Genomic DNA, 19,550 nt, shown 5'->3' with positions numbered 1-19,550 from the left:
TATATATATATATATATATATATATATGTTTGAATGCATAAAACGTTTCTGGAGCAATACACACACAGGTGACAGTGATTGTCTCTGGGAAGCTTTGTAGCTGACCAAAGAAGGGAGACTTATTTTTCACTATGTACCTTTCGTGCCTTTTGAATTGGTGCTGCATTCATTTGTTATCCATTAAAAAAACACATAAGCTATTTTTTAAAACCCATAACTATGAGGATTATATCTCCATACAGCTGTTTAAGAAAACAAAAGATAAATGGCCAGTAAACATTTTTGAGTGTTAAAAAACAAAACTATTTCGAAGTAGGAAGTAAATTTAAATGACCTTATCCATAACTGTAGATTGGACAGTTGCATTCCCATAAGTACCATCGGCAGGAGCGTCACCCCACCGTCTGGAGCATTTATTAAGCGTGTCTCTTAATATGAGGTTCTGAAGTCAGCTCTGTTGAAAGTGAGCTGAACGGATCTGGTCTCCTTGTGTGTGAGTCCCCTGGTTCTGTGACGGATGGCAACAAGGTTTTCCACTAGATTGTACTCTCAGTGAGTGTGCAAGGGAAGACTGCACAACTAAAGGATCGAATGTTACATACATGTACTTATGAGATAGATGATGGTGCAGGAAAAGGGAATTTTCAGAGTTCTTTTAAGAGCTCCCATGAATGGAAATTCATCCAAGGAAAGTAAGGGCCTTTTCAAGGGAGCAAACCTAAAACCAGAATAACTTTAGCGATGCAGGGTGATAGGGGTCACACTATTTTGCAGGAAATTGTTTAACCATCCTTGATGACTGTTATAGAATTTAAGAAATACACATGAATTCTTCAGCTGCTGAGTAATACTTAGCCTCCTTAAAATTATTTCTTTTTATCCATTTGGAGATTGCACGTAAAAGATTGCCTTAGTCTGTTTACATACAGAGCTTGGTACAGTTTAAGACTGCTTCCCAGCATGACATCCTGTGATTTTAAGATGTCGTGTACTTGAAAGAAAATAACCTCCCCTTATTCTTTTCAAACTTGTGTTTTAACACATTATGATCTAACATCATTTCCGTTCTGTGGCACTGTCCTGTCAGAGTGAGTTTTGCATGTATCAGTGACTGGTCACCCCACGGGGAGCCGCCTTCTTCTGAGATACAATTTTTAAAATGCAGAGGCTGAACTTATGTGTCTCTGCTGCCATCTTCTGGAAAATTCATATACCAGAAAGAAAAATATTTCATCTATCCCCAGAGAAGTACAAATGTGTGTTTCATGCTTTTCATGTTTCCCCTGACTATATAGTAAGGGGTCCTAAGATGGTATTTGATTCTCTGCTGTTCCTTTAACACAGAACTTCAGAGCTGTGGAAGAAAAATAAATGGCACATAATAGAATGCTTTTATAACACATGCAGTCGTGGCAGAAAACAGGCACAAAGAAATTTTTGGCTTTCATATGGAGATCACTCAACTTTAAGGATCAAACCCTTACTTTAAGGGTCATTGCTTGTAGGTACCAACTGGCTCTCAACTTCATTGATTGGCAGCCACCTGAATGCTCTGATTATGTTGGAAGCTGCTTATTTGGTTCTTTACATGCTTCCAAAGAGAAAATATATATATGTATCCTTTGAATGTGTCCATTATGGGCATATGGGAAATCAGACTCAAGCATCAATCAAATGACTACTCCACTGACATTGTACTGAATGGTTAATATGATGGGCCATCCACACGGCTCTGTGATGTGCAGTTGTCTAGAGGGATTGGCAGTGACTTAGCTCTGCATGTACACCAGCAGGGTGATGCCAGCATCCCTTTCTGTACAGTGGTCTCGTACTTAAGGAAAGTTCATAAGTCTGACATTCTAATGAGGTCCCAGTTTCAACTGGGACTTTCACGTGACAATCACTACTATCAGTACACTGGGAATTGCTTTAATTAACAAGATGCTTACTATCACCTTACTTTTCTATACAATTTTACTGTTTGTAAAGTGTGGTAACCCTGTGAGAAAACTATTTTTTGTGTTTACTGTGTTCCAGAGACTGTGTTAAATATTCATTATCTTGTTATTCCTTCTTTGCAGATGCAAAAAAACAAAGCAAACAGATGTTAGGATCATCTAGATAATAAACAATCGAGAAGGACCTCTGACTCCAGGTGTCTCTGAATTCAAAGGCTTTACTTTTAAACACTAAACTGTATCTGATCTTTCAAAATATAAATAGCTACTACATGATTTCATAAATTACAATAGGCTACTCTTTTATACGTTGTCCAGGTCCATAAAGTAAGTACACAACATGTATTAGTTGCAAGGCAAAAATATGAATTAAGTACTAAGAACAGTTTGGCTTTTACTTAGTAGGAAAAAAATTGACCGTATTGAATTTAACCTTTATTAAATGGTTAAAATATATATATATATACTTCATCTTAGGCACTTAGGATGAGCTTATTACTACAGTTAAGTGAGAAGTTTGGCATCAAGCTCCCCGGCTCAAAATGTACCAGAGGGTAATATGTTGGATTACTATATTCATTGTCAAGTAAAAGGAAACAGTCATGCTATTGGGACTGATGAACTTTTTCCAGGTGTTGAATTCTGAGAGGAATTTGTCATGTGGTTATTGGGATTAAAAACAAACATGGAAAGAGGTTTGAACTACAATTTTGCAAATAACAGAGAAAGTTTAAGTTGTTTTTTACATCAGTCATTTTACAAAAGACAGGGAATAAGCTGACCTAGTTAAATTTTTTTTATAGAGGCCTTATCAGCCAGGGCTCCACCAGAGAGGCTGGACCAGTAAGACGATTGTATATATATATGTGTATACACACACACACACATATGTACGTATAAATGCACACATATATACACATATGCATATGTACCTACCTACACACACACATACGCATATGAAAATATATATTGCAAGGAATTCATCGTGGGGCTAACTAGGAACATCCTAAATCCATAGAGCAGTCCATGAGGAAGAACAGGCTAGTACCCTCGTGCACAGCCTGATGCTGCAGTCCCCAGGTGAAATCTCTACTTCCTCAGGGAAGTCTCGGTTCTGCTTTCACAGGCTTTCAACTGATTGAATCAGGCCCACCCAGATTATTTAGGACAATTTCCCTTACTTAAAGTCAACTAATTATAGGTCTTAATCACATCTACAGATCACCTTCACAGAAATACCTAGATCAGTGTTTGAATGAATAACTGGAGACTATCATCTAGCCAAGTTGATACATAAAACTGACATCACAGGAGCTAAGATAATATAGTCCACGTATTTGATTGTTTTCTTATCAAATCTAGTAAGAGAATGGAGTTTAGAGAACCAATAGAATAAGTATGTATTACTTTTATAATTTTTAAAAGACATTCAAAAACTCTTTAAAAAAGAAAGAAACACCTACGGAAATGGGTGGCATTTGTTAGATCTATCTTAAGAGAAGATAGGAAAGGCATACCACGTAAACATATAGCAGTCCCGTTCATTCATCTAACGTTTTCACGTACGGTTTGGAGAGGTATTATGCATCTTAAGGGAGCCTTGGCAAATGTGAAACCATGGTTGATTAATAGCAAATCCCTGGGTAAATGTCAGCTTTCTACACCATCAGTTAAAGGAAGATCTGAGTGCCCCCAGATAAAAAGCCATGCAGGTGAACAGAGCGAATGTGACAGTGTTGGAGCTGGGTCTGTCTTCTCCCCACAAGCTCTTCCTTTGGAAATACCTGTGCCACTGGGACAGTTTGCAAACTGGTGCACGTATTATCTCAAAAAGGAGTTTTGTATCTGCCTAATCCAGAGTTTCTCGAATTTCTGTTCACCAAGCCCTTAGCAACTCAGTAAGTTTTTCATGGCACCTCTAGGTCAAAAGAAATGCCTAACAGTTTTGGTTATTTAAGATTTTAAGTCCAAATAGCATCATAAGAATTAATGTCTCAAGAACTTAATAGTCATCTGAAAAAATAGTTCACATAAATTGAAAGAAAAAAATATTTTTATATTTTTAAATAACCATGTCTCTGTTCCAAATAGATGTTCATGTGGTAACTTCCAAAACCCAGCTTTGCAAAGACAGGATGTCACTGAAGAGTAGTACAATCTACAGTTACACCAGGAAGTACCTTGAGTTAGTAATTGACATAGTGTCCAACAGATGTCAAGTATCACTGTGTTTTCCTCAAAATTCTAAAATATCCCAGCGTACCCCTGTGAGTTTGTTGCATTACTCCAGGGCGCCTGGGTGTGCAGTTTGGGAACTGAAGGCCTAAGCATTTGTACAAGCACCTGCTTGAGAGTGTTCAGTTCTGGATAATGTAACTATAATCCCAAAGATTTTTAAGATCAAACAGACCTTCTAGATATATCCTCATTTTGTATGAGGCAGAATCATGTCACTGAACTGGGAAGGACCCACTGCATGGCATATCTAAATTTAAATTATACTCTCTGAATAGAAGCAAATTAAAAAGCGAATTACTGTTCAATCACCCCCAACATATTTCTGCAGCCTTGGGTGCCTTTCGCCATACTGAAATGGTGTGGCTTTCATTTTTATGTGCTGTTCCTCCGTTAGTTCTTTACAGTCCGTTCTGTGCAGTACCAGTGTGAAAGGGACTTTAGTGTCTTTGTGTCGAGAAGGGCCTATTTATTCTGACAAACTGATCAACCTCCAGGGTGTTTCTCTACCATGAAACTGATTATACAACTCATCCACTAGCTAACAGGGTGGAGTGCGTTTCTCCTGTCATGCCGGGAGATCAGACTTGCACCCCTAGAAAGCGGCGGGGCGAAATCACAGTGCGAGTTCTCGATGACTGAACCTTGCAGTCCACATTTTCTCAGCAGAGCATGTAAGAACAGAGGGATGGGTCTGAGGCAAACCCGAAGATTATCAGACACATTTAAAAAAGAAAAAAAACATTTAGGAGGAAACCCTAGGACCCAACTCACTATTCCCTGTGTTCACTTTTAGTTCAGAGAAAATAAAATGTCAGAAATTAAAACCTGGCAGTGTTAGTGATTCGTGTGAGAACATCTGACACACACACCCTCGCCCACCCACCCGAACCTTTAAATAGTGTTTACACCCCACAGAATTTGAGTTCAGCCTCTTTGCTGTGAGAAGACAGAACAGTATACTCTGAAGGTGACGTCTGTAAGATGGCTGTGGAGTGTCTCTGGAGAAGAGGCCCTTTCCTTATAAAGTACTTTCTTCTTTTGTTTCCTATGTCCTGAGATTAAAATAATTTTCAGAGGGGTCTTTTAAACAAGAAATTGGACATCAGAAAGAAGTCTGTTCACGTGGTGAAGACAGCTTCAGGGGAAAAATGTCCTGGGTGGGTTGTGCCTTTTGAGGCACGGAGGAATGGTGATTTATTCTGGGAGAAAGTGGGTTGTACATCCTGTTTGTTTTATTTTTCAGTTCAAATCAGTCTTGTCTTAAGCAAAACTGGGCTAAGTTCCTGGCTTATGCTATTGAATATTAATTTGAGAACTTTCAAGCCTTAGGAAATCTTTTAAGTCTTCCAGACATTCAGTGCCATTACTGTATCAGTTGTCTACTGCTGTGTAAAATCGCTCCCCAAAACTTAGTGATTTAAAACAGCAGCAGTCCACCTGTAATATGGCCCAGGCACATGACTGGCAAGTTAGTGCTGGCTGTCCACTACTAGCTCAGCCAGGCTGCGGTTGGGGCTGTGGGCCGCCCCAGGGGCTGTTGGGCTTCCTCACAACATGGTGCTGGGCTTCAAGAGCAGGCATCCCAACAGGAAATGGAAGCTCCCAATTTCTTAACGACCGGGCCTGGAAAGTGGCACATCATCACTTCTACCATATTCTACTGGTCAAGTAGGCCCCACATCTGGATTTCAGTGGAAAGGACACAGAGCCTGCCTCTCAGTGGGAGGGGTCTCAGATCATTTTGCATCTGAGCTGTAAGACCATTGCCACCACCCACACACTGTACGCACTGGGGGTACTCTGTTCTCTGCTAAAATGCCTTCTCTGAATACAGTTTCTGCTGTGGGAGGTGTTGTCCCCCCAACTAGTTAAAGCAGTGTGCATTGAAGGGAACCAGTATTCTAGTGAAGAAACTCTTTCCTCAGCTGTGAAATGGGGTAGGGGAGACATAGTCCCTGGCTGGCTTTCCCTTCTTAAAGTTTAGAACACATTGAACACCAGGCACAGTTACAGCCTCTCACTGTGTGTTATCTCACCCACCTCTTACAGTGGTCATATGAGATAGTTACCATCATTACCCTGGTTTTTTAGAGGGAGAAACTGAGGCACAGAAAGGCAGCTTTCCCAAGGTGTCTCAGGTGTCAGGTGATGGGATGACAGCTCCAATCCCATGTGTGTCATACTGCAGAGCCACACCCTCAGCCACTAGAGCAGCCTCTGCAGCATGGCTGGTGACGAGGAAATGTGGAGTTCTTTCCTGGGGGTGAAGGGATTCCAGACAGACAGACTTGATGGCTGGCATTTGCTTTCTCAGCTTCCTTCTCTACAGGTGAAGAGTGGAGGCCAGTTGGTCCCTGGCTGTCCTCAGCTCCAGGGTATGTGAACACAGAAAGCAGCAGTACCCCCAGGAGGAGAGCTACTCCTGCCCACGTGCTGGGTTCCTGGGCTGCCATGCAAAGCCGCAGGCCAGGCTCACGCACCTGGGATGTGTGGTCTCACGACTCTGGAGGCTGAGGGTCCAAGAGCAAGGTGTTGGCAGGGTTGCCTCCCACTGTGTCCTCCCGTGGGAGTCTCTCAGTCTGTGTGTTGTCTGTGTCCTGATCTCCTCTTCTCATAAGGACACCAGTCATACTGAATTACAGCCCCACCCTAATGACCTCATTTTACCTTCATGACCACCTCAAAGGCCTTGTCTTTAAATACCATGATATCCTGAACTACTGGGGGTGAGGACTTCAACAGACGAATTTGGGGGGACACAGTTCAGTTCATAACAGCCCACTTCTTCTTTCAATAATAGGCTTTCAATACAAAAATAAGTGCTTGGCATGGACATATAAATCTTCCATGTATGAAAACACATCGAGTGTGAAATTCTCAAATGAAGTTGCTCACTACAGGTGTTGGTTTACATTCCTGTGCCTTCTGCTGGACTGGAAACATCCTGAAGACACACAGTGTGACTCATTCATTAGTAACTCTGCTATGGTGCCTGGAACATTCTGCAGTAAAGAGTGAACAGTCCCACCAAAATGTAACTTGATTGTTTTTTGCAAACAGTAACTTGGCATAGACACCATCACACAGGCAGAGGAAGGAACGTAATAAGTTTGGAAAAGGGAAAATGTGCTGTGGCCAAATACAACTGAGCCTCCCTAACTCATGTGTGTTCTTCTGCAGTTTGTCTTCTGCCAGGACTGCAGAGAAGTGTACCATGAAGGAGAGTGCAGTGCCCTGTCTGCGGCCTCCGGAACGGCCACCCAGGTACGCATGTCCTACCCATCCCCCAAAGCAGGGCTCAGGACATGGTGGCGACCAGAGCTGTTTCCTGGGGGTCCTGGAGAGTTCCACCTGGAAAAACAAGCAGACTGGCAGCTTTGGCCATGGGATTGGGGTGCTGGCTTCTCCCAGAGTGATTCCCCACCTCAGGGTAGAGTAGAGACTTTCCAATGGCCATTTGGGATGTATCGCACTTCCATGATAATTTTTCCCCAAGGGCATATGAAATAGGGAGAAGGCATATTAGCGTGATCAGAGGAGCCTTTAGAGGGGAGATAAACAATTTAATAATCTCTAAGTAAGAGAAGTCAATACTAACCCCACTTTTTCAGACCCTTTGGTGAAAACTATCTCCATGTATGATCTGTACTGAAATATAATATTATGCAAGGCTATCATTTATTTTTAGCAGTATCATAAATTCTGCTAAATTATATTTCAGCCCTGATTAAGTAAAGAATGTGTTTACTGAGCCTTACTCTCTGAGGTGCTGTATCAGGCCTAGGGAAATGCAAATAGGTGTTCTTTTATTTATTAATTACGATCAACCAAACCTTAGGGGAAAGGAGTAAAAACTTTAGCACAGTGGATGAATTCGCTCATTATTTTTCTCTTGAAATAGATGTTAACAAGGGTTTAAACACCAACTCTACGCATATAAATCCGTTAGTCATATTATTGATAGGCACCTAGTAAATAGACATAGAAATCCCAGAACATTTCAATTTTACAGTAGAGTTTTAAAGATCTGAATGCTCTAAAATCAGAGCATGAAGAAGTATATCCCTATAAGGTATCAGCGGATGTGTTTATCCAACATTAGCATAACTAAATAAATGTAATTAGTGCATCCAGGTTTTCTCATCAGCTCCTAAATTGTTGGCCATGAGCGTATTGGGAGATTTGGGACTGAGTTGCTGTTTCCATAGCAGAGGCAGCAAATGCTCTTTCTGCAGATTTTATTTTAGCTCAGGGACACTCAAATGTGAGCTCACTGGGTACTGGTCCAAGAGGAGTACTGGCCCAGAAATCCCCTGCCTCAGGATCTCTGCAGCCTGGGAGGGCAAAGCCTGAGGCTCTGGGAAATGGGGTTAGTCTAGCAATTCACATCCATATGTGCACAAACATGGGCAAAAGCTTTCATGAAGGGATACTTAACGTGTGTATTTGAAAACAGTAGTGGTACTGCTTAACCCGAAGCTGTCCGGGCACTGACCCTACCTGCAACCCCATTCATCCTGCACACTTTCTCCAACCAACCAACCATGGCATCAAAGACTGAGGTAGCCCAAATTGAAAAAAAAAAAAAAAAGTCATTCAAACCTTAATATTCAACTCAGACAAACAGGAAAAAAAAGTTAAGAGATGACCTTAAGAACAGAGGACCAGTATCAAAGGAACAGTATCTGCAAACAATGTCCATTAGCAAACATTGCACTGAGCATTTGTGTGGATCAAGCCACCTGATAGACGCTCTGGAAAAATGCATTGATAAGTGTATTTCCCTTCAGAGACTCATCGGGGAGCCACAGGGGAGACTTACAGGAAAAAGAGTAATTACAGTAACATGCTACACCAAAGTTCAGCAAGCATGTAACCTTGTAAAACGCATCCCTGAAAAACTCATGGAAGATGGGTCAAAGCTGTCAAGAGGACAGCAGGGTGGGATGGTAAAGAACATTCGAGCAGAGGGCACAGCATGGGCACAGGCACGGAGGCAAGAGTCTCCTCAACTAGAGTGTTCTCTCTGTCCCTGAATCTCCACGCCCAGGGCAGTATCTGGTGCATAGACATTTAATAGATGGTTTCTGAGTAACGATAGAATCTGTAAAGAAAAAGACATCATTTCATCCGTTCCACAAATATGTTTTGAACATCCGTAGTACATTAGGCATTGTTGTAGGCCCTCAGGACAAAGAGCAAGATAAAGTCCCTGCTCTCATGAATGGGGTTTTTATTAGGTCACACAAACGGTCAATATGATAGAAATTCCCAGGAGGTACAGTTAATCCGCACAGGGTTATCCAGGCTGGAACTCAAGAGGAGGCGGCCCTGTAGCCAGTCCTCCCTGAAATGAGGCTTCTCCTGCTTCTAGCTCCCGAGCACAGGGCCAGCCTCCTTTTCTTCTATTTTGAAAACAAAGCAAACTGACAACCTAACTGAAGAAACATCTGCCAGCGACTTACCAAAGAACAGAGGGCAACTCCTCGGGTTCTTTGCTGCCATTTTCTCCTAAGTCCCTGATTCCATCAGGTCCCACAGGAAAGAGAATCCAGCTCAGATGGCACATGGAGGGATGCCCTTCAAAGGTGGGCTAGGCTCATGAGAACAGACACAATGTGGCTCACGTTGGTGGGGAGCCACGACCACCCTGGGCTGAAGGGGCAGGAGGAGGAGGTGGCAGTCCATGAGTCCAGGAGCTGGAGCACGAGGAGAGGCTTTGAGATGAAAGGTGTGATCATGCAGGGGACCAGCATTGCCAGAAATGGGCCCAAATCTGAAAGGGAGTCAGGACAGATATCCCAACTTCTCTCCCACCTTCAGATCTCTTGCTAATGTCCCCATTGGCCACACCCAACCAAAAGCCAGACACGAGGGATCAAGGGACACAGCCATGGGAGTCAGCCTTGCAGGTGCAGGGCAGAGGAGGAAAGGGAGCCCAGAATAACCAGAGCATTCTCTATGGGCTAATTGACCAAGACTTTGAAGTTTCCTTATTTCAACCCTGGCTACTCTTGGACATGGAAAGGGATGAATCGAACAAGCTATTCATCAAATGTCAAGACCCAACTCCACTGGGAATGAAGTGTTTTTATTTTAATAGAGCTGGCTTATTTTCTCTTCCCTACACCCCTCTCAAATGGCAGTGATCTCTAACAAGGTGACCTCTGACATTGACCTGAAATCTCTGAAAGAACAATACCCTACATATCTAACAATGACAGTCTAATTGCAGCCCCACCTTGGAACTGCAGGCTTCAGATGTGGCCACATGTCCAAATTTTGCTGATACTAACAAAAAACCCTCCTTAGCCCTCTTCACATTTTCCTTTCAATTCAGTTTACTTGCAAGGTTTTTCCTTGTAGCCATTTGTGATGACTCTTGGCCATTCTCCACTCTAGAGATGATTGGTTTCTGTCCTCTGATCCTACATTGTCCAGCCAGGTAAGCCCATTTTTCCTGGGTCCCAATCAGCTTTTCCTATCAGTTAGGCTGCTTGACCCCAAACTCAATTCATTTTTTGATTAATGCAATATTTTTTTTCAAAAATGCAAACTCAAGAATTGGTATTAAATGGGTGTTTTCAAAAGATCACTAGCTGTGATAAGAAAAATCATTAGTGGGCAATAGTGATAGGTTGTGTTTTCCAGGAAGTAATCTCTGAGACTCTTGAGAAGGTGGACTGGAGGGTGCTCTGGGGAGTTGTACTGGGCAGAATGATGGGCACAAGACTGGGCACAGGGAAAGGCTGAGCTGTGAAGCGGCACTGGGATGCAACTTTGAAGTCACTCTGCATTGAGGTAGGGGCAGGCTTTTACATTCCTGTGCATAGACTAGTTTCTGGATATGGGCTATCTGCCTCTCCACCCCAGGAGGGAGCATGACCTTGGGTGAAGTGGCTTTCTTCAGCTGAGGGCAGTTCCTGAGTAGAGACTGAACAGGGAGTTGTCTGCAGCCAACACACTCAGCAGCTGGAGAAATGAGGCCTTGGTCCTGGAGGAGGGATCTGGCCGGTCTCACAACATCCACTACAGTCCACCCCTTGCACTGCCTATACACCTTACTTCAGGACTGGGAAAGAGACTGGAGAAACTGACAAACAGGAGGTTAGTGTACAGCTCTTGCTACTGCACATTGTCTTGAGGTTGCAACTGGTTCTCAGGACCCATTCTTCTCTACTACCCATTCTAGATTCCTCTCACCCTCAGATAAGCACCCCTAGGTGGCTTTCCTGGTGGGATGACATAGACGCTCATCCCCAATGGGCTTAAGCTCCTGGTTGCATGCTATTCTAAAGCCATTGCTACTGAACTTGACTATTTGCTATCAAAACTGGGCAAGTGGGTATCAAGATGCCACAGTGAGTCATCTGGTTGCCAAATGTATTCTGGTTCATTATAAAACTTCAGCCCTGCCTCCTCCTGACAACCAGTTATCCCTTCCAGGTTAGTGACTCCTTTCCTTGCCTCCTGGTCACTTGACAAATGGGATATAAAGTGAACAGATGGCTGCTGTAGTTTGAAGTTTACTAGAACTCTTGGTTGTTCTCTGGTACAAGCATTCTCCTGATGGAAACCAGGGCCTCCTCATCTGCAAGGCCAGGTTGCGTACTTTCCCAAGTGGGTCACTGGGAATAATGATAAGTTAATGGGGCCCTTCCTACATCCCCCCTCAATTCCTGTACCATTGCACTCTATCTTGAGGAGACATGGCACCATGTGCTAGCTTTTAATTTAGGGTGCAAACCTCACCTTAGAAGATAGCACCCCATTTCACTGTGTAGTTCCAGCTGCACCTTGCAAGGTTGGTCCATCGCTCTTGTCAGATCAATGGCTTCTGGGTGGGGTGACATGTAATAGGACCAGCATACCCCATGGTCATGTGCCCACTATAACACGTCCTTTGCTGTGAAGTGTGTGTCCTTGGTCCAGCACAGTGTGATGCAGGATCCTGTCAGCCTTCAGTTGCTTGTGCTGAATGAGGCTCTGTTGTCAGAAAGGCAAATCAACATGCAGAATAGGAGTAAATTCGTGTCAAGATGAAAAATCTTCCTCTTCCAGGATGTCAGTGTAGTCAACTTGACAACAACTGGCCACTTGGTCTCCTACAGGGACGGTGCCATACTGAGGACTCAGTATTGGTCCTTGTTGCTGGCAGGCAAGACACTGGAAGTGGTGCCACTACATCAGCCTTGGAGAGTGGATGCCTGAGTGATAGGGCCCAGCCAATGCTTTCGTCCTGCCATTGCAAGCACTTCACTCATTGAGCCAGAACTGTTGTGGCCAGTGACAGAGGCTGGCCAAAGTCTAGCTGGGTCATTCTGCTTACTGATTTGCGTGAGGACCCATCTGTAGTGGTTCCTCTCTCATGAGCATTCACGTGCTGTTTAAAGATGTTCACCTTACATGCCCACACCCACAGGTCTATCCACGTGCGTTTTCTGCAGATCTCCTCGTCTCACTCATCCTCAGTCTTCCAGATTCCATGCCCTAAACTAACCTGCCAAGACATTTGCCACTGCTTACGAGTTTGTACGTATTCTTAACTAAGGAGCCTTTTCTTTCCACACAAATCATATGGTCAGCTGCTGTCTTCATCCATTAAGGCTGCTATAACAAAAACCATGGACTGGATGACTTATAAACAACCAGAACTTATTTCTCACAGTTCTGGAGTCTGAGAAGTCAAAGACAAATGCATCAGCAGGTCTGGTGTCTGATGAAGACCTGCTTCCTGGTTGGTAGATGGTGCCTAGCTGTGCCCTCACATGCTGGAAGAGGCAAGGCAGTGCTCTGGGACCTCTTCTGTAAGGACACTAATCTCATCCATGAGGACTCTGCTCTCATGACCCAATCACCTCCCAAAGGCCACACCTCCTAATACCATGACCTTGGTGATTAGGTTTCAACATATGAATTTTGGAAGGACACAAACATTCAGACCATAGCAACTGCATTGCCCAAAGCTCTGCCCAGTGAAAGGATTTCTCCTCACCACTGTCTTTCAAGCGTAAGCAGGGTTATAGTGTAGCAGCAGTCCTTTGCTGGTTGCACTCACATGCTTAGCAAACTCAGTTGTGAACCAAGGTCAGATCCCTCACTGGGTCGGGCCATGGTTGTGACCCTAGGGAGAGGCAATAAGCAGAGCTGTGGTGGTGAGTAACATGGGGTCGGAGCCACCTGCTGTGCAGCTTACTCATGCCCCTGGCCCACCCGTGTCTGATCCTGGTCCCCCCACCCCTATCTGACAGTGACTGCTGCTGAGATGCTCTGCGTCTGCAGGGCCCAGCCGCACGCCAGGGACTCTTTTGCAAGTGGCACATAATTCTCAGCTGCAAAACCCTAGAGATCTTTATTGGGGTTCTCCTACCGTCTGGCAGAACCCTAGAGATCTTCATTGGGGTTCTCCTACTGGCTCGTATATGCTGTCTTTTCCCACCACAGACACCTCACATGCCATAGGGTTGGCCTCTTTGTATGGACCCAAGACAGAGCTTCCTGCAGCAGCAGCCCGGTCCCACCACACAGCCCTGGGCCCGCACAGAGCTTCCAGTGCCCTCTGACAACTGGCAGGAGGGGATCCAACTCTAACCCCCATTTTAGAGTTTGTGTCTGTATTAGTCAGGGTTGTCTGGAGAGACAGAACAGATAGATAGAATATGTATATAAATATACGAGAGGGGACTTATTGGGGGAATTGGCTCACATAATTATGAGGCTGAGAAGTGTCACGATAGGCCATCTGCAAACTGGGTGCTGGTAGTGCGGCTCACTCCAAGTCCAGAAGCCTCAGAACCAGGGAAGCTGATGGCCTGAGAGCCTGGGCTGACACTGTCCTGAAACCCTAAGACTGAAGAGTGTCAAGTTTAGATGTCCACGGACAGGAGAGAAGACTATATCCCAGCTCCAGTGGAAATACAGTCAAAGACTCTCCTTTTCTTTTGTGTTTGTTCTCTCTGGACCCCTGGTGGATAGGAAGGTACCTGTCCATACTGAGGGTAGATCTTCCCCACCCAGGCCACTCAGGCTCACATGCCGATCTCCTCTGAAAACACCCTCATGGACACACCCAAAACAATGCTTTTCTAGATTTCTAGGTATTCCTTAACTTAGTCAGTTTTACACCTAAAATGAACCATCACAGCATCCTAGGACCACTCCAGGTGCCAATTGTCATAGGTCAGGTTCCCAGGGAAGCACAGCTGCATCCTGGAAGTGTCCAGGGAGTGCTGGAGGATAAGGACGAGAAGGCAGCAGGACTGGGCAGAGGGAGGAGACGAACTCAGTGCAGCTGCAGCAGAAGGCGGGGCAGGTGGGGGCCAGATGTGCACTGCTCGCCTCCCTTAGGGGGTGTGGCATGAGCAAGGCAGTCTCAGCTGAGACCTAGCGACAGCCCAGTGTCCCCAGCAGCCGGGGGACTTAGCTCAGTCCAAGGTGGGTGGGGCTGGGGAGTGCAACTGAGGATCTGCTTCAAGAACCGTGGTGTGACACCGCCACGCCGGTGAGTGCACGGGGGATGCACGGGGGATGTGGGGGAGCCGGGGCTCACGGTGGAGTCCACAGGTCTGGGCCGTTCACCTGAGGATAGGATGAGGGAAGTGACCCAGTTAACGCTGATGCTCGGATTTCTAACTCAGGTGGGTGGAGGTGCCATTCAGTGGGAGAGGCCCAGGAACAGAGCAGGCTGTTCAGGGAGAGACTGCAAGTTCATTTCGGACATCTCAGCAGGGGCGTGCAATGGGCAGAGGAGCAGATGCATAGACTCCTCAGAGGAGGGATCTAGGCAAGAGCCAGCGATCAAGACACTGGGTGTCCCTCACCAGGGTCCCTCCCCACCCCTCAGGTGTATAGTCAGAGGCTAGGCTGGGAGGTGTGCCCCCTGGTGGAGGAGCGTGGAGCAGCAGCGGCTTGGAGAGTGGATTCTGTCATGTTTAGCCTGCGTCTCACTGCAGAGCTATCTCAGCTACTTACTGCTGGGACACACAAGTGCAGTCCCAGAATTGAGACAGGTGAAATATGTTATTCCTGGAGATCCAGCTCCCCAGTCATTGGGGAGTGTGTTTCCTGAATCACTTGATGGTTTAAGTAAAACAGCTTTCTTGATGCCACTTGCTTGAATCCTTGCCTATGGATGCACAGTCTAGTGGACAGAGAGACGTGGCTGTGCTGGATGCCCAGGATGACATGAGACCCTCTGTCATGTGTTTCCAAAGCACTTAGCCTGTGTGAGAAGGTTCGGTCTGGGTGAGCAGAAATGGCCCTGGGCTGGTGATCAAAAGAACTGGTTTGTTTTCTCCCACTTCCAGACAAGTCACTCAAATACTTACAGCCTTTTTTCTTGCCTGCCACATGGGGCCAGTAAGATCTACTGAGCTATAAATAGTGAAATAAGAATTATGTGAAGCACTCTATAAGTACTTTGTAAAATACCACAAAATCGGGTTTGGGGGTTGGGTTTTTTCAAGGCTGAGTGCTAAAAATATCAGGCACTGTAGAGAGAAAAGATAAAAGAAAAGATTGAAAGACAAAGGCTTGCTTGTTCAAGCATGCACTCGTGTGCACACACACACACAGACACACACACACTAACACATCAGACATGCCCTTGGAGGCAGAGCCTCACCACACAGACCCAAGTCTCTGTTCCTCCAGGAATCTTTGTGCTGCAGAAGTTGTCTGTATTAGTCCATTCCTGTTGCTTATGACAGAACACCTGAAACTGGGTAATTTATAAAGAAAATTTATTTCTTACAGTTTCTGAGGGTGGGAAGTCCAAAGTCTAGGGAACACATCTGGAGAGGGCCTTGTTTTTGGTGGTGGCTCTCCAGCAGCACAGGGTGTCTGTCACATGGCGAATAGGCTCAGCAAGAGAGAGCTAACCTGCTCACTAGCTCTCCTTATCAAGCCATCAGAACCATGCTCATTACTACCCATTAAACCATCAACTTGTCACTCCATGAACAGATCAACCCATTCACAAGGACATAGTCCTCAGAATCCCATCGCCTCTTAAAGGCCCCACCTTTTAATTACCATCCTAGGAGTTTCTACTCTTCCAACACTGTTGCAGTGCAGTTTCCAGCACACGACCCTTTGGGAAACACTTGCAACCCATAGTATTGTCTTCTGTTCTGGGACCAATGTCACTCCGGAAAGCCTGAGCTGAGCACCTGCTGCCACGCTCCACTGGGGCATCAGCTTCTCTTGAAAAGGGCTCTGCCTTCTCTAGAAGCCTCAGCAGCCCCAGTGAGTTTCCTCCAGTCTGTGTCCACACCGGAGGATATGCTCTGCACTTCCCTGAGTTCTCTTCCCTCGATCCCAACTGGAGTTCAGCCCCCACCTGACACCTGCCTGAAGCCCGCCCTGAGGAGCTGCCTGGGAAAAACCACTCCTGACAATGGCACTGCCCCGAGGGCTTTGGAAGCCACAGGGGTTCTAGAGTCTTCCTCGCTGAGAAAGTGTAAATGGAAACCCTCACCTGAATTTGCAAGTCTGTCTCTGTATCCTGGACTTCATAAACGAGCTCTCAGAACAACCCAGGGACGCGGAAAGTAGTTTTGCAGAAGCTTGTTATCTCACACACACACGTGCATGCTGCACGCACACACTCACACGCACACACTTGTTTGATCTCTGCTGAAGGAAAACACGCCCTGGCGATTCTCCGCGTGTCCACGCAGCGCTGAGAGGGAGGCAGCTGCGGGGCGCCTGTGCCTCGCCAGGTGGCGCTAAATCCTCAGGGGAAAGACTGTGTTTTGCACAAAACAAACACAAAACGACCTGCAGGAGAAAGGAGTGAGCACCACCTCCCACGACTCCGTCTGTATCAATAACACCAGCCACCCCTGCGCGGCGGCCCAGCAATGACAGGGGCAAGGGACTCGAGGGCTGCTGTCCACAGGGCCAGCATGTCCAAGGGGAGGGCAGATCTGAAACACCGAGAACCAGATCCTGCTGCCCTCAGTCGCTCACTCTCTGACAGCTTAAAAATGCGGGTGGGGCGCGACATATGTCGCCCCACAGGAGGGCTTGTCGAGCACTCGTGGGGAAACGGTCCATCTGCCTTTCCTCAGTCCCTCCTATCAGATAAAGCAGCTGCCTGTGCACGTGCAAAGGCGTAGCCTGTTTGAACTGACCACACTTGTTCCCAGCCTGCATTCAAGTTCTTTCCGCAGGAGCCAGCTGCTCGCAGCCTTACTCTGCAAGGGATCCAGGGCAAGGCGGAGTGGGCTTGAAGTCGAACACATCTGGTTTTGAAAGTGAGTTTCACCCACGACTGACTGTGATGGTTGATTTTATGTGCCAGCTTGGCTAGGCCATGTGGCCCCATTCTCTGGTCAAACACTCGTCCAGGTGTTGCTAGGAAGGCGTTTTGTGCCTAACATCTACAATCCGTTGACTTTAAGTAAAGGAGATGACCCCCCCTAATGTGGGTGGGCCACATCCTTTCTGTTGAAGACTGAGGACTGGGGTTTCCCAGAAATGTAGGAATTTTGTCTCAAGACTGTGACGTAGAAACTCGGCCTGAGTTCCCACCTCCAGCCCATGCCACAGGTTTTGGACTTAGATAGTCCAAAATCTTACCCCCCTCAATCCTATGAGCCACTCCCTTAAAATAAATTCATATATTTTATACATACACATAGATAGACAGATAGATAGGCAAATGAGAGGAAGAGGATGGACAGATGGGTAGGTGGGTAGGTAGGTAGGTAGATAGTTATATAGACCTATCGGTTCTGTTTCTTTAGCGATCCCTGGCAAATGCTCCGGCTTATGGAATCATTAAGCAAATTATGTGACTGCTCAAAGCCCGGCTCTTCTCATCTGTGATGTAATATTGTTGAACTGGGAGGATTTAGTGAAACGTCCATGCCCAGTGCCTCGCTCAGAGCCTGACAGATCACAGTGGGAGCTCAACAGGAGCTCTTTCCTCATGCATCGGCATCCAGCCACACACTCCCCACAAGACCACATGAGGCAAGAGACTAGACACACACAGTGGAAACAACTTGTGCTAGAACCCACCCACCCCAGCCTGCAAAAGTCTCCCTGTCTGTGTTGACCACAGTGTGGGCAGACACTCTGCTGGCAGTGGGTCTCAGAGGGTCTGTAGACCGGCAGCATTGGCCTCGCTGGGGAAGTTGTTAATCACAAATTCTTGGGCCCCACCCTAGACCTACTGAATCGGAAACTGGGTGGGAGCAGAATTGGGGGGTCGATTCATGTTTTAACAAGTCCTCCAGGTGATACTGACTCATCGTATGGTCTGAGAGTCATCGTTCTGCTAACAGGAAAGCTCACAGAGCGATTATTTGTTTGTCGTCTGTCATCTCTTCTGTTTACTAATGTATCCCTAGTGTCTAGGAGGACAGCTCCTGGCACGTCTTAGAACCCAATAAATGTGTTTGTGGAATGAAGGAGTTTCTGTATCAGCCTGTTGTCAAAAATAATAGCCTGCTTTGTACCAGCACGGCTACACTTTACGCAAAGGACAAGCACCGTTCTCTATTTTGACTTATTCTTGTTTCCACATTCAGAATCCTATGTTGATAATTTTAGCAATTGCCAACCCAAGCAAGCCATGGACTGAAGATCTCCATGGTCAGAAAGCAAATTAGCGTAGCTTTCTTGCCCACTGATGAACTTGTGATAATAGTTGGACACAAAGCACTTAAAAAATTCCCAGTAAATGGTACCTATTAGTAATCTTGCCACGTAACATTCATGTTGTTACATTTCTCTCATCAATCTCAAAATAGGTTGATAGAAATTCCTTACTTCCCTTCCCCTCTATGAAGCGTCTGAGGCCCCCTGGGGCAGAACCGTATGAGATTATAACTAATCTGTGGCTCTTGGTACGCATTTCACTAACAGCAGCAATCACCACTGCTATCATCATCATCATCAAAAATACTCTTCTAAATTGCATTCTTTAGTGTGGCCGGGGAAGTTTGGAACTTAGTGGAAAGAGTGTAGCCTTGTAGTCCTCCCAGCCCTCAGCCAGATACTCCATCAAACCCCAGCACTCCAATGACTTAATTCTGAAAAACATAGTAAAATAAAATACATTTAATATACATATATATATTCCACCAAAAAGAGATACAAAAGAATGTTGTGATAGCAACAAAACAAATTTTGTTGACACCCTTTGCCAAGTGGTGACATTACTGATCAGCTCAAGGTCCCTGGAAGGTGGTGCAGTTCCCTCAGTCATCAGCAGGGGGCGGGCTGCTCACAAGTGGTGGCACCACCTGGAGCACCTGCTTGACTTTGCAGGTTGGGAAGGCTACTCTCTGCAGAGGTGGGAGGTTTCGGTAACTGTGTGGCAAGGGAGTCACACAACTGATG

At 45.7% G+C, this 19,550-nt stretch overlaps 1 protein-coding gene across 6 annotated transcripts in view; it reads left to right on the top strand.

Moving 5' to 3' along the window:
* Positions 1-19,550, top strand: part of PRKN (parkin RBR E3 ubiquitin protein ligase) — a 1,299,935-nt gene that overhangs the window by 1,259,381 nt on the left and 21,004 nt on the right. For all 6 annotated transcript variants that reach the window (XM_063096536.1, XM_063096534.1, XM_063096533.1 and 3 more), the window contains one exon: positions 7,377-7,460. In XM_063096536.1, coding sequence (XP_062952606.1) covers positions 7,377-7,460 — 84 coding nt within the window. The remainder of the gene's footprint in view (positions 1-7,376; positions 7,461-19,550) is intronic.

Source organism: Cynocephalus volans, chromosome 5, assembly GCF_027409185.1.
Source record: "Cynocephalus volans isolate mCynVol1 chromosome 5, mCynVol1.pri, whole genome shotgun sequence".
Lineage (NCBI taxonomy): Eukaryota > Metazoa > Chordata > Mammalia > Dermoptera > Cynocephalidae > Cynocephalus > Cynocephalus volans.
This window is presented reverse-complemented; position numbering and strand designations above follow the sequence as displayed.